Below are 14631 nucleotides of genomic sequence, written 5' to 3' on the forward strand. Positions count from 1 at the left end.
TCCTTTCTTTCCCTCTTTCTTTCCCCATTTCTCTCATGAGGATGGCTTACTGGAGGAAGCATTGTTTCATTTTCCTGGAGGACAGCTGGCAGATCTCACATGCACTGTCTCAGCTACATTAAATGAGCACACTTAGATCACAGTAAATCCCTATTTACACATAATAAACATGAGGATATAAAGCATAGAAATAATACATTATTGATTACAACAATGGCACGTAATGTCCTTTAAAAGGCAGGTGGTGCATGCCCATCCAGCAGCACTCTAATGCGATCTTCTTGCTCCTTGGCAATGCAAGGCAAGTCAGTTGTGCTCTGCCACACTCTGACTTAGTGCGGGGAGAGGAGGGGCAGACCCTCATGGTTGGTGAAAGGTGGATTACAGCCTGATGTTATCAGAAGACTTTTGGAGATAGAAGAGCAGCGTGGGATATTTCTTGGGGTGACCTGAAGCCTGACCTGTTGGGCATGTTTGGATTTTTGTTAAGCAAGCAAATGGTCAACAGAAATTTTCCTACAAGTGGAACCAGAGCATTCAAATCGCCTTGGCTTTCCCTTGAAGAGCAAGTGAATCTCTCCCATTGTGTTTAAGCTGCCCCAAAAGGAGTATTTTTCTGTGCAGGATCCCCTAGTCTCATCTTTATGTGAGCAAAACTAAAGCATGGTGTGACATTTGAGGGGTGCAAAGTCAGTGAGCTAGCTTTTGTGTGCACAGGCAGAGAAAAGGACCTGAGGCGGTTGAGAAGGATGGCTTAAAAGCCCTAACGATACTATTCTGCCTATAAGTAGGATGCACTCCAAAACAAAGCGTGTGGGGTTTTATTCTGTGTGGGGTTTTTATGGCTTGGCTTGGTTTTTGCTTTTTTAAAAAATGGTGATCTAAAATGCTTGTCATCTGAGGTGCCTTGTCGGGGCAACACCGGCCTCGTACTTGTGTTGCCATGATGAACAATGTTTTGATGGTTGCTGAACTTGCAGCTGATGATTTCTTCTCTTTCTCAACAGCGAGCACCATCCCTAATTTCCCATGCAATCTATGAAATTCATTCCCTTGTTTTATCTCCAGCTCAGGTTGCAGGAAAGTGAGGTCCCTGAGGCTTGACAGGCAATTGGAATAGGTTTTGTTTGGTTTAAATGAGTTGAGAGTTCAAACCCAGCCAGGTAATGGAGCGGTTCTCCCCTCCTTGTTGACTTTTAGGAGACTGCAGATCTGGCTGCTCCTCGCAGTGTTGGCTCGAAGGGCGGGTGCCTGGGTCATAAGAATTTCAAGGTATAGCCAGCTAAAAAGAAAGAGCATCTTTGTGAAAACTGGATAACTTGAATCGGCACATGGGGAAAGCTCCCCACCCCCCCACCCCCAGCCGCCCCTGACCTCGGATCTGAGCTGTTTGCTCACTCGTGTGAACTCTGCAGTGAAAACATATTAAAGTTCCCTTTTCCTGCGGCTTTTTTCCTCCAGGTATTTAATCTTAGTTTACAGATGAAATGTGCAGTGGAGAAAAAGATGCTAATCACACAGTTGCTGCACTCTGCTCCAGCCACTGAAAAATTTATTACCATCTGTCCTGGATTGGACAGGGCTGTGAGCATCAAGACGTTAACGTTTTTGAAGCAGCAGCAGATAGACTCGGCATTGCAGCGGGGCACGGCATCGAGTCCAGGGAGGCCACGCACAGAGCTTGCAGGGGTTTGGTACAGGAGACGGGCGCTTTGTAGTCTCTTTGCTAAGGTCAGAGGCAAGAAAAGTCTGTGTTGTGCTCAGAACTTCCATCACTTGGCTGTAAGTGTCATCTCAGCAACTTTCTGATATTTTATGGTGGGGGGAGTTTTCTCTTTTTCTCAACCATTTGACTAGTCAGCTCTTCCCAACTGTTTTTTGGCCAGGTATTGAGATGACTGCTGTTATTTCACTGTCCTTATGTCGTTATGTACATGGGTCCCTTCCCTAACTGTAAGTGGGGCACATGGCTTTATGTGGTCAAGTTCTGCCAGGCTTTTATGAAACCAGAGCAGAAGGTGGGGTCAGAAATCAGACCAGAAGCGGAATTCCTCAAGCTCCCATGGAAAGGTGTTTGGCTGAGTGGCTTTCTGAGCATGTCGTAATATCAAACTGCCTTGGAAGCAAAGTGGTTTGATTTTTGCCTTCTCTCTCGGTATAATATACCCTCGGTATATTATTGGACTTACAGTTCAGAAGTACTTAAACTACAGCTCCTGTGATGCATCTTAAATATATGACTTGATATATGATTTGTGCTTGGCTTTCTGCAAGAGCTGTTTCTCCCCGGCAAGCTCTTCCTGCAACTGTTACCTTCCCTCCAGCACCAGCAAGACCAGCTGAATCTTGGAACACGCAACGGTTTCATGAAGTACATCTCCCGTAGCTGTTTGCATATGTTTCTTCTTTTTTAAAGAACTTAGACTATTTTTGTAAAACCTCACACCTTGAAAAACCAAAAATTGCTGATCAAGGAAATAATTGTCAGTGGTGCAAGGAGTACTTGTGTCTCTCTTGCAGCAATTAGCAAACCTAAAGCAGGCTTGGCTGTCTTTCCAATTAAACTCTGGCAAGCTGGAATACATGATGTGATAATGAAGCAGAGAGTTTTGGAGCTACTCTGCTTGCTATTTTGAGGATATGGGAGCTTTAGGCTGCCTGGCTGAAACTAAGCCGTTGAAAGTAATGGGCTGGACAATCTCACCCCATTACTTTTAATGGGATTGAGAGAGCGCGCGCTCGGGAGCAGCCGCTGACACTGGGGGAAGCAGGGGAGCTGTTTTCACATATCATTCAAGTTATGGCCAACACTGGGAAAACGGCCCCCTGGCAGTGGAAGCCAAGCTGCTTGCAATAAGTTATAGGGTTTGGCAGCAGATGGGAGGAGTAGTAGCAGGGAAGGTACATAAAGGCCATATCTTGGCATTGGCTGTGAGCTGGGGCTTAATTTGGTTAAGGCATGTCATGGGGGGTTTATAAGAGATCCCTGCTGCCTGTGTATAAGGGCACGAGCCTGGTGCCAAGTCCCTCCCTTATACAGATCTTCCCTGGTTTACCTTCCTACCTCTTGCTGTGGTAGCTGCATCTGTGGAGGTGGAGGAAGTATTTAACGTCGTGTGAGCTACTAGCCTGGTTTTGCTGAAGCTGGTGAGCACCGCTAGCGGAGCGTTTGCAGCGTGAAGATCCAACCACACGCATCACTTGCGGAAATTGTGAGTTTTCAGGTCAAACAGGAAACCAATAATTCTCTAAAAGGGGAAGTGGGGACGGTCAGGAAGCAAAATATTGCAGGATTAAAGATTTCGGCTCAATGCTGCAACCGGTGTTGTGGATACTGGGTGTCTTCTCTGGCCCCAGGCAATGTGGCTGGCACCGACTTGAGCAGAAGTAGCACAGTGCTGTTGTAGCGGGATGCCTGCACGGCCTAGCAGTCTGGGGGATGGATTTATTTCTCGTGTTGGGACTGAATCTGATGCCACATTGAAGGAACGTCGTCCAGACAGGGCAGCAATCAGCCTCCCACTGCCTGAAATGTGCCCACTCACTTTCCTTTCTCCTACTGCTGAGCATGGCCAAAGCCCTCCCTGCTAGCGCACTGTAAAGCTTCAATACCTCAATCAAAGCATCCTTCCTGCAAAAAGGGATGGAAATGTAATGATTAGATAATCCCTTAAATCTTGTGGCTTTCTTCCCTTTCCTGTAATTGGTGCCTTCTTCGTTGGCAGAGGGTAGGGACCTCTTTTCCTGCTGCCCCTTCCATCTTAGCACTGTGCGCACTTCAAGCAAGTTTTAACAGAAGGAAAAGAGCAGGGACTGCAGCAAACGCACCTCCAGCCAGGATTAATCTTGAATTGCTGCTCCCTTGGCCACGTTACTCATCCATGAGGGTTTGGTAACACTGCCATAAGTGAGATTCCACAAGCTATTTAGGTGCCTCCACTCCCATTCCAATTGCTGGGAGGTTTAATATCTAAGGAGAAAACAGAGATTAACCCGTGTATGTGGGTCTGGCCCTAGAGAACTTGTCCACATCCCTGGTCTTCTTCAGCTTGGGACCACTCCGTGCTGCACAGCAGGTCTCCTACCCACCCCTCACCTCGCAAGCGGAAAGGCAGCTTAAAGAGTTTTCTGAAATTGCTGAGAGTTGGCAAGGAGGGGAAAAATAAAATAGTAGCTGAAGATCAGAAATTTAAAAAAAAAAAACAACCTCAGATGCACAAGAATTGCAGCCGTGCTGTGAGGTAACCGGCAAATACAATTTAATTATAAGATACAAAGAAGTAATGGCATCTGCAAGGCTGGAGCGTGATTTCCCAGTAATAGAAGGACCGCAGGGTTCCCTGCCGCTGACTGTCGTGTCATCTTCAAATGAGAGCACAGGACTGTGCTTCAGTGCTTTCCCTGCCTTCCGAGGGGATTAAAGGGCCACAGCTACGCAGGTCTTGGAGGAGCCAGGGCAGCTGCCGAGGGTGTCCAGCGCGGGAAGGATTTGGAGCAGCTTGGCAATGGGCTTTGCAGGATTTGAGGCAGGAGGAGCTGATGGATCTGGGGCAGATGGGCTTGAAGGCAGTGCTGGTGATTTCCCAGGTCAGGTGGAGGATACAGTGTTTGCTGGATGTTTCCAAAGGTAGAAGTGGCTTGTGATTTCTTGTACTGTCCCCTGCCTTGCTAGACTCGTAACATGGATGGCTTAACCAGAAACACTTTCAAGGCAGGAGGTGTGAGAAGCCATTGTTGATCCAGAGCACTCCAGTAGATGTGACCTTTACAGTGGTGTGGGGTTTGGGGGGTTTTGTTTGGTTTGTTTTTTTTTTTTTTTCCAGTGTGTCCACAATCGGTCAGAGCAGTGTGGGGACTTTCAGGGCTCATCAAAAAGTGTTCCTGTTGCCACGTTCTCCTCATAGTTGAGCAGAGGTGTTACAGGGTAGTCTGGGTGGGGTCTGAGGCTGGTACTACTCCTGCTTTATGCATTCTCCAGACCTGCATGTAAATGTGGCTCTCTGTGTGCCAGGGAAGCACAGAATGTGTTATTTATTCCAACATGAGATGCTCCCACCAGGCTTCAGGATAATGTGGCGCTGTGTGTGTGGCTAATGTTGCTTGGCTTGCGAGGGGACATGCAGGGCTCCTACAGCACGAGTGAGGAACCGTGCAGTGGCTTCTGAGGAAATGAGAAACCAGAGCATTTGGTGATGAACTCAGGACTTGAGAGAAACCACTGTCTCCTTAAGGAATCAAAATAGGTGGATCTATTATTTTTCTCTCTCAATTTTGTTCTGAGCTTTTTCATTCAGATTTTAGACCGTCTCAGAGCCTAGTGGTTCCCCCTGTAGAAAGCCCTCCTGGTATGTAGGAGCACACCCTGACGTCAGTGGATCCCTGGAGATGGAGCAGGAAGCTTGCCCCAGCTTAGACTGGCCCAATCCATTTTCCAAACCCCCTCCCCTTGCAGCCCCCCTGCAATTTCACACAGACCCCATGTGCTGTGGTGTCTGGGGCTTTTCCACTCTCTGGGGCATGTCCTGATAAAGACATTTTGGTTCCCTGGAGAACTTGTTTCATCACGTGCCGTTGAAGAGGTGCCACAGAAAGGTATGCTGGGTTTCATACGTGTCCTCCAGCCTTTCCTCTCTGGTGGGACAGTGTTATTTTTCTGCTGTATAGAGCTGAATACACAGCTCCTGGTTTTGAGAAGGGTAGAAGGGGAGGATGGCGGGACGGGGAGGAACAAGCAATGCGGTGTTGGTGCCACCACAGACCTTGTCAGACAGCTCCCCAAGCGACTGCAGGTTCAGGTCTGAGCTGCCAGGCAGAGCATGGGGTAAGTGACAGACAGCCCGGGGCCATCCAAACCCTCCGCCTGTGAGAGGAAATGCCCGGGGGAGGAAGAGCGGACAGCCAGAGCAAGGGACAGGGCTCAAACTGCCTGTTAGCCTCTCCTGCCCTCGACGTTCCTGCCCCGGGGGACACGAGAAGCTCCATAGGGTGCGTGTGGGCTGTGTCGGCTGGCACAGAGCAACAACCGGAGTGCGACCGAGACGGATGTGCCCATCACCTGGTTATCCTCCAACAGCCCTGGCCGCCCTGCCGACGCCTCGGAGTTAGCAAAGATAGTCTCATCAGTACACGATGGGATGATGTGGATGAGGATGTGTCACAGTTTTGGGGGCTGACATGGGAGAGCATCAAGGAGAGACTGGGGGATGCACGGGGAGGTACTTGCATATTGCTTAAATTCCTCTGGAAGCCTTGTTCCTGACCTTCCCACAGCAGCTTGCTGCTGTGAAACAGGAGATGCATTTTGTGGTTTGAATGGAGCAGCACGTACAATGGGCTGTAGTCAAAAGCAGATTAAATCCCCGGGAAGTCCTTGAAGTGCAGGTCAAATCCACCAGCGAGGTGAATTGGCCGTAGCCCCACTGAACAATACAAACGTCTTCCCAGGGAGGGTCCGAGCTCCAGGGCTGTAGCAATCCGAGGAGCTTCAGAGGGTCTGAGCTAGGCAAGATGAAAAGCGGCAACAGCTCCTGCAAAATACTGTCGAAATCATGTAAATTGGGGAGAAATGCTTGAGCTATGCCTGCATGCTGTGAAACTGTAAAACGAAACGTTGACCCGGCAGGGGTGGAGAGGGCCTGGAGGTGTTGCTGTGGCCAGTCGGCTGCACGTTTCTTCTTGGTGAAGCCTTCAGAAGTAGGGTGTGGAGAGAGCAAGTGGTGACCCGAGGTTGCAGGTGTGTTTCTTGCCAATACTGCCCAAGGATTTGTGGTTGTGGGCAGCCCCGCCAGCCTTTTCCAATGCCTGTGTATGTTTTTGGCAAGATTGTGTGGAAGTCTCTGGTTGTCTGACCAGCAGAGCTCTCATTAATGCAGACAAGTTTGTTATTGTTAGTGGTGAAGAGAACAGACTCTGTTTCTGCATAACCTTTTATTTGTTTTTCTTTCAAATAAAACAAACATTGTGTGAAAGTTATTAATTTTACAACAGGAAATACAGGAAAAATATTTTTCCTTGCATGGGAGGTGTAGTTAAGCTGTGGAACTTGCTGCCATAAGACCGTAGCAAAGCATTTCAGATGATTTGACCAGTGTAAACACATACCTGTGCATACAAAGGTATGAAAGAAGGTTCAAGTACTGAAAGCCACCTTACTCTGGGGTAAATTGGTTTTCCCACAGCAACTCCTTCAGACTTCTTTACTTCAAGGGAAGGAAGAAAAAAAAAATACTGTATTTGAGGTTTGTGAGGATTCTCCTTCACTTGCTGGATGTTCCCCAAATAGAACATGATTGTAAGAGGTTCAGAAAAAGTGCACCAGCCGTGGAGGGCTGGGGAGGGGTGTGGGGAGTGCAGACAGATTCATGCTGAACTTTAGGGACCAAAGGCTCTGTGTTGCCACTAGAGAAAAAAAAAAAAAGTTCTTCAAAACACTTCAGAGCTGAGTTACAACTTAGAGGTGCCTCTTTTTCCCCTCATTAGTCAGAGAACACAGGGAAGTCATTCTCTTTGCTCAGCAGCATGAATCCCTCTTCTTTCCCTTTCTGCCAGTTGTGTTTCCTGACAAGAAGCAACTTCTCATTGTCTGGTACCAAGGCAGAGCTCGTTCTTGGGGAGAGCTGCTTACTGCACAGTTTCTCTACTCTTCCCTTGAAGCTTTTGCTGCTGATGCCTTTCAAGGCATCTTGAAGAGCGGGATGCCAGTGTACTACGATATTTTGAGGCATGGGCCTGTCTAAAGCTGCTTATCCTGGAGAACCTCCTCCTGGGTCACGGATGGCTCTATTTTTTCACTGGGTTGAAACAGGCTCAGCGAAAATAAGCACACCCAAGCTTTCCTGTCATTTTCCATTGTGGTTTTTAACCCAAAAGGTTTGGTAGAAGTTTTAAGGACACTCCAGACCTTCACCCTTCAGCACCAGAAATTCCCCTGAGGGCTGACAGCGCTGGGCTGGCTTGTTTTGGTGATGCTGCTGTTTTCAAGCTGCAGATACATGCCTCTCCAGCATCATTTAAAAAGGCAAATTTAGGTCTCAACAGAGGCACTTCACAGGGTTTCAATTTCAGGGAATTCTCCGTTGCCATGCAGAGTTGAGCCGTCCTCCCCAAGGTGGGCTGAATTCACCCCTGTGCAGCGGCAAAGGAGGAGACTTTGCCACTCCGAAGTCTTCAAGCACAAGTGTCTCCTGAACCGGGGCCTGCTGTCTGCAAGCTCTGCTGTATGTGGCTTCTCTCTTTAATACAAACAGGACTTCCAAGTCTGTGAGCCGTCAGAGAATAGCCCTTCTGCACAGTTGCGTTTTACATCTCGGAGCAATGAGCTGGCAAACACCTCTGCTCCATCTGTTTTCCTTCATTGATGGATTCTTTAAAGTCAGATTGTGGTCCCACAGGGGCCCACTCAACTAATCCTCTGCTTTTAAGATTTTATTTGTGCAATAAATGGATGACAAGGTGGTTTGCAAGTACATAACACAATAAATGGGTTTTATAAATGCAACTTTTCTGCAGAGCACTATAGAATAAAATACAATATCACTACAGCATTTAACACTGATCTCTGGTTCATTCATATTTCAAACAGTAATGTGCCCATTTTCTCATCTGGGAAGCCTCTTAGGTTTTTTAATACATTTTTATAAATTAACCGGGCACAGATTTAATAATAACTTGCATTTGTATCACTTTTTTCATCTCCGAGGATCTTCGATTGCTCTGCAGACTTAACAGTGTAATATAGAAATTGCATGCCGACGGATCCATTTGCTCTCTGCCGAAATGCGGCAGCGCGTTGGATTGCTCAGCAACGCTCCTGGATGCAAACACCATCGAGAGAGGAAGCTTGAGTCCAGCGCTCACGGCAGCAGGAGAACCTGGAGGGGAAGGTTGTAGCTTGTTTTGTGGGTGCCCAGAGCAACGTCCTCTGAAGAGGAGGTCACAGGGATGTTTAGGAAATCTGTATGAGAAAAGCAAGAAGGTTACTGAGTCTGGAAAGCAGGATGATGGAAAACAAAGAAGAAAATGCTCCTTCGTGCATTTCTTGTAACTTTTGGGATAGACATGGTGAACCCAAGAGCATGGAAAGACTCGGGAGACTGGGCTTTTCTGTCCATAATGAGCTTCTTTAGCAAGATATCCAACAGCTTTATCCATCAGGACAGGGAATTTATAATCAGAAGCATTAGGTTTCTCAATCAAAGTGTTTCATTGATCAAAACCTCTTGGATTTGGTGATACCTTCTCATATCACCCTTGTTGGCCAACTCAGAAACAAAGCAGAAGGTGTTGAGCATCTTTCATTGAGACTTCCATGCTCTTCCAAGAACTCCCACCCAAGTTCTTTGTTTCTGAGATCCCCAGGTGAGATGGGACTTTTCCAACCCTCTCACTTCCCCAGGCAGCATGCTTTGGTGTCGCTGACGCTAGGATATCTGACATGGATGTCCCCCATTCGCCATCCTGGAAAGAAAAAGTTTAGAATGAAGCTCATGTGTGTAACATGCAATTGGAAAAAATATTTACAGATAGCAAATTGCCATCTCTGTAGAAGGAAAACACGAGAAAATGGAAACGTGATATTTATGTTAATACAAAGTTTTTAAAATTTTTAATTTAAGAGACCAGCTGTTTCTGCTTCTCTTATAAGAGCTTAATTGGTATATAATAGCATAGTTAATTAAATACAAATCAATAGTTTAAAACAGCTAATTGATATTTAATATGTATGGGAAAATATAACTTAGTTGTAATATAATTAACTCAATATTAAATAAGCAATGGAATTGCAATTATGCCTTTACAACGATTATAAAGTTTATCGTTCTTTAATAAACTTGCAATTAGACAGGATGAGCTGAAAAATTATTAAACAGGTATTATTGGGCGATTAAACATTTATTATCATTCCTGGTGGAATACAGCTACACAATAGTACACATTATGATCGCGTTAATAAACCTTTATTACTGCTTTGTAGCTTTAGCCTCTACTGCACCGGTTGATCAGAAATTTAGTTCCCTCCCTGAGTCATCAGTGGAAGAATTGCCTTGAAAAATTGAGTAAGGAGATCCCAAATGATGGGAGAATAGTTTGGGCCAGCAAAGAGAAATCTTGCTTTCAAAGGAAACTCGCCCAGTCTGTGCATACAGATCCCTTTCTGAAAGACCCTGAATTCTTGTTTCTTTTAATTGGCTGTTGATTCATTGTCATGGGCTGCCACTAATGCTGGCAACGAGTGGTTTGAACTTGCTTATGCTTCTGCCAGATTTGAATTAATGCAGGTACTTTTGAGTGAGACAAAACATGCTGCTGCCATGTATTTTCCAAACAAGATACTTAAGTTCACACTTCTTCAAAGCGCCTGGGATGATAAACTTCAACTGTAACTAGTTTCACTCTGCTGGGAAAAATCAGTTGCCGTTGCAAGGAAATGGATGGGATTTGGTTTGGGTGCAGGGGACACGTATGGGTTAAAATGTTCTGCTTTCAGTGGTATTTGAGCAGCCTCCCTAAAGCCAAAACATTTAAATGCTGGGTATCTGCTTAACTATTTTAGCTTTAGGTAGCCACTAAAAGCCATGAAGTGGTGAGAGATCCTTAGGCATTAGAGTCATCTTGAAGTATCTTACCCTTTTAAAAGCCCTCTCAAGTGTTTAAAGGTGCCTTTAGCTATAAAGAATTTTGCATGTTCTCACAAAATTATGGTATGAATTATTATAATGTAGTGCTGTTGTATGGTTCCTTTCATCATGGGATATCAAAGTGGTTTATAAGCATTAATTATAGCACCCCTCAGGGAGGCAAATGGAAGATAGACACCCATACCGGTGTGCGCTGATCCAGCCTCTAGACGGGTAATAACCCAGATTTCGTCTGGATCCAGCCCATGCGGCTCAGCCCTGACAATCCCTCCCTCCTCTCAGGGATAAGTTGTGACTGGGACCTCTTGGGTAGCAGAGTCGTTGCCTTGGGTCGTAGCCCCCTGCCACAGACCTTCTTCTTGGGAGGATTTTGCTCCCTGCGGCTGGGAGATGAGAGCTGGGTGTCTGCATGGTGGGACGTTCATCCCCCAAGAAAGCTGCAGCTCTCGCTGCCTCCATCACTGCTCGGTTCAGGATGCTCTTGGTGATGTTTGTAGTCGTGGTCCCTGGAGAATGTGGCAGCCCCTGTCATGCCAGATCCGTGTGTTCAGGAAAAACCCAGCCAGCACCCACAAACAGGCCCACGTGTGCATGCAGGGATGTACCATGCGGGTGTGAATTAGTAAGATAGGAACGCTGGCTTGCTCAACTCCGCTGTGGGCTTCACTGCCTTGCATGATGCTAATCTAATTGTGTTGGTTTAATTACTCTTTGATACCTTGGTGCTTGTTGAAGGCTCAGTAGGAATCGATGCAGTTTTGCTTTCCTATCAATAAAGACATAAATGCCTCTTGCCTGCTTCGCAGGCTCAGTGTAAACGGCCCCGGAGGCTTGGGAGGCTACTGGCAGGCTCACAGCTGTCCGGCCACGTGCACCGTGTCTGCCTTTCCAAGTGTCATGGAAACCACTCAAAGTTCAGCAAGACCTTGCTGATTCTAGTGATCGTACAGCGCGAAGGGAGGCAACCTGTGCTGAATGTCGCGTGGCTCTACAGGGAAGGGATCTGAGCCCTGGGCTCGGCACTGGTGAGGCCGCCCCTCAATGAGGGGGTTCAGTTTTGGGCAAAACCTCACCCCAAAAAGGCCATTGAATGACTCGAGCGTGTCCAGAGAAGGGCAACGGAGCTGGGGCAGGGTCTGGAGCACAGGTCTGCTGGGGAGCGGCTGGGGGAACTGGGGGGGTTCAGTCTGGAGAAGAGGAGGCTGAGGGGAGACCTCCTGGCCCTCTGCAACTCCCTGCCAGGAGGGGGCAGAGAGGGGGGATGAGTCTCTGGAGCCAAGGCCCCAGCGCCAGGCCCCGAGGGAATGGCCTCAAGCTGCCCAGGGCAGGGTCAGGCTGGCTCTGAGGAAGGATTTCTGTGCAGAAGGGGCTGTTGGGCGTTGGAATGGGCTGCCCAGGGCAGGGGGGGAGTCCCCGGGATCCCTGGAGGGGTTGAAGAGTCGGGCTGAGCCAGCGCTGAGGGATCTGGGGGAGTTGGGAACGGTCAGGGTGAGGGCCATGGTTGGACTGGAGGAGCTTCAAGGGCTTCTCCAACCCGGATGATTCTGGGATTCTGTGAATGTCCTTCAGCTAAAACCAGCAGCGGCCAGGAGTATTAGAGGCATCTAGTGCTCTGCAAGTCAGCCCCTTTTTCGGTGTATTTGTGGTGGTTGTGTACTTCCTGGAGGTCATGGTAGATTGTGGTGCCTCTCTACTGTGGAGTGAGAGGGCTGGTTTCTTTTTGTATCAGAGAAGGGAGGTAGTTGCTGTTTACCTCTTCCTGTTAATTAGAACTCTGATTCAAGGAACCTCTGAGGTTGAGTCATCTGTCCTGATTTCTCTAATCTTTAGACATCTACATCTGAGTTAATCACCACCTTTTATGGCCAACGAGAGAGTTGCAAGCACCCCCAAAGTCATGCCGGGTAGGTGAAGTGAGTCACGTTCTAGTTATGCCGATTTCTCTCTGGGGCATTACCTTAGGGTAGCAATGTGGATTTAGGGGAGCAATTAAATTTCAGCTTACCCTAAGCATCTCAAGAGACTTACTTTTGTCTGAGCATCAACTTCAGTGGGATTACACATGTGATTTATTTTGGATAGGTGCTGATGTCCTCCCTGCTGGGAGCCTCAGGACCAGGAGCCTCTTCAAACGTGGAGCCCTGTTTAATGTTAACAAAAGTGCTTTAATTAGTCTTGTGTGTACCCTGTGTGTCCTGAGGTCAAAAGTTGTCTGTTTTTCTGGATTTAGGCTCTGATACTGCTTCACACTGTGCAAGAGGAGGATGCTAACCCCTCTGCCAGGATACCATGGCAGCTAGCAGCGTTAGGGAGGGGTCCTGTATATCTGGATATAGGCCCATAGAAATATGGGTGTCATCCCTGCACATCACATCACATCACCTGCAGTGAGCGACTTTCCTCTTCCTCTGGGCACGGTCCAGATCTGCAATTCAAACCCAAGTTTGCATCATGGCACTAAAAGCCAAGGCCACCGGGCAGTGCTTGCTCTGCTCTAAAGCTGTCGCTGTGCTCTGGCCCCTCCTGCATTGCTGCCTTCCCCTCTCGCATGCAGCACAACTTCATGACAATCCCGAGTGCTCCTTCCTCAGCAGAGGGGGGGGCTCTAAAGAGTCCACAGCCACATTAAGTAAACATCAAAGGGGCTTTGATCAGCAGGGCTCTGCAGAGCACAGAAGCCCCCGAGGAGCTCTGCAGGTCCACAGGCAGCATCGGGGACATGGTACCTTAATTTTCTCCACTGTGACACAGGAGAATTTGTTTGAAGAACTAGAGCTTTTTGCTGCTCTGCAATGCACACGGGGAGAGCACGCATGCACGCAGCCTACTTCTGGAAAAACCCGTGTTCAGATCTCTCTCTGTTTGTTACCGATAGTCAGAAAGCCCCATTAAGAAATCGAGGCATCAAAGCGGTGCGCCTCCTCAGACTCTGGCACTTTACTGCTTGTAGGGTCACTTGCTTGCTTCTGAAAGAGCAAGACGCCTCAAGTCAGACTCATCTTCCCTTCTGAGGGCCGTTTCCCATTTTATTCTGCTGCTGCTAAGGGAGAAAGGGATAAATGGGTCCATATGGTTGCAACGCTCTGATGTGGAGGATGATGCAGCTCGTTCCCTCTGCTTGGTATAGAGGAGCTTCAGAAACGGGCAAGGGAGGGGACGGTGACCCTCCTGTCTCTCGATGAACCGAGCAGCGCAGCAGCAGCTGGAAGCAGTTGGTTTGGGACCCCCAGCAAAGCTCAGCTCAGTGAGGCTGACCAAAGACTTCAGCTCCGTGCCTGCCTTGCTGGTGCTTTACCTGACTGGTGTAACCACCAGGCTTTGCTCCCTGCAGCATCCCCGTGTGCTTGCTCTTGTCCCCAGCCTGGTCTTCTAACATCGCTCTCTCTTCTCTTGCAGAACTGGGGCTCCCAGGAAGAGGATGCTGCCTAGTACTGGGGTTCATGTACAAGGAGAAGTACCGCAGGATGACTGAAGGTGAGCGGTTCCCTCACCTCCCATTCTTCCTTCCTCTTTAGCAATCTCGTTACAAGGGGTGTGGATGTGCTACTGCTAGGAATGTGCTAGGTTCTTGGTCACACCGAGGAGGAAATCCTGCTTCCCTTGGGATCTCTGAAACACCTTAGCGGTCATGGATGGGGGAAACCCCCTGCATGAAGCTGCAAGAGAAGAGCAGGAAGTTATTAGTTCCACGCATCCAAAATCCACTGTCTTTTCCTCTCGAAGGGGTTTGTCACATGGGAAGCTCTTCCAGCAATTGCTGTGTCTAGTCTTATTATTCGAGTTGGGTGGTAATGCCTTACAATGACACCTTTAGAGTACCAGTTTTCAGTGCCTTTGCACCTCTCAGAGGCACCGTTCTGTTGCTCGTCAAACCCCTACACTCCAGCAAAGATTTTGTGAAAATTTCCCTCTTTTATATTCCAGTCATCCCCCAAGTACTTTATGAGCATTGATTAACCCATAGAAATATCATAAATAATTATGAAGCATAATA

At 47.8% G+C, this 14631-nt stretch overlaps 1 protein-coding gene across 6 annotated transcripts in view; it reads left to right on the forward strand.

The window, feature by feature from the left end:
- KIRREL3 (kirre like nephrin family adhesion molecule 3) overlaps window positions 1-14631 on the forward strand; it is a 356544-nt gene that overhangs the window by 205651 nt on the left and 136262 nt on the right. For 4 of the 6 annotated variants that reach the window (XR_012635205.1, XM_074927247.1, XM_074927248.1 and 1 more), the window contains exon 2: window positions 14034-14111. The exons of 1 other annotated variant lie outside the window; for it this stretch is intronic. Coding sequence is in view for 4 of the 5 variants with exons in the window: in XM_074927247.1 (XP_074783348.1) it covers window positions 14034-14111 (78 nt within the window). In the remaining variant the exon portion in view is untranslated. Of the gene's footprint in view, window positions 1-1761; window positions 1783-14033; window positions 14112-14631 lie in introns of those variants that run through there. One more of the 6 variants, XM_074927251.1, reaches the window with a different exon arrangement.

The sequence above is a fragment of the Athene noctua genome, chromosome 26 (assembly GCF_965140245.1).
Source record: "Athene noctua chromosome 26, bAthNoc1.hap1.1, whole genome shotgun sequence".
Lineage (NCBI taxonomy): Eukaryota > Metazoa > Chordata > Aves > Strigiformes > Strigidae > Athene > Athene noctua.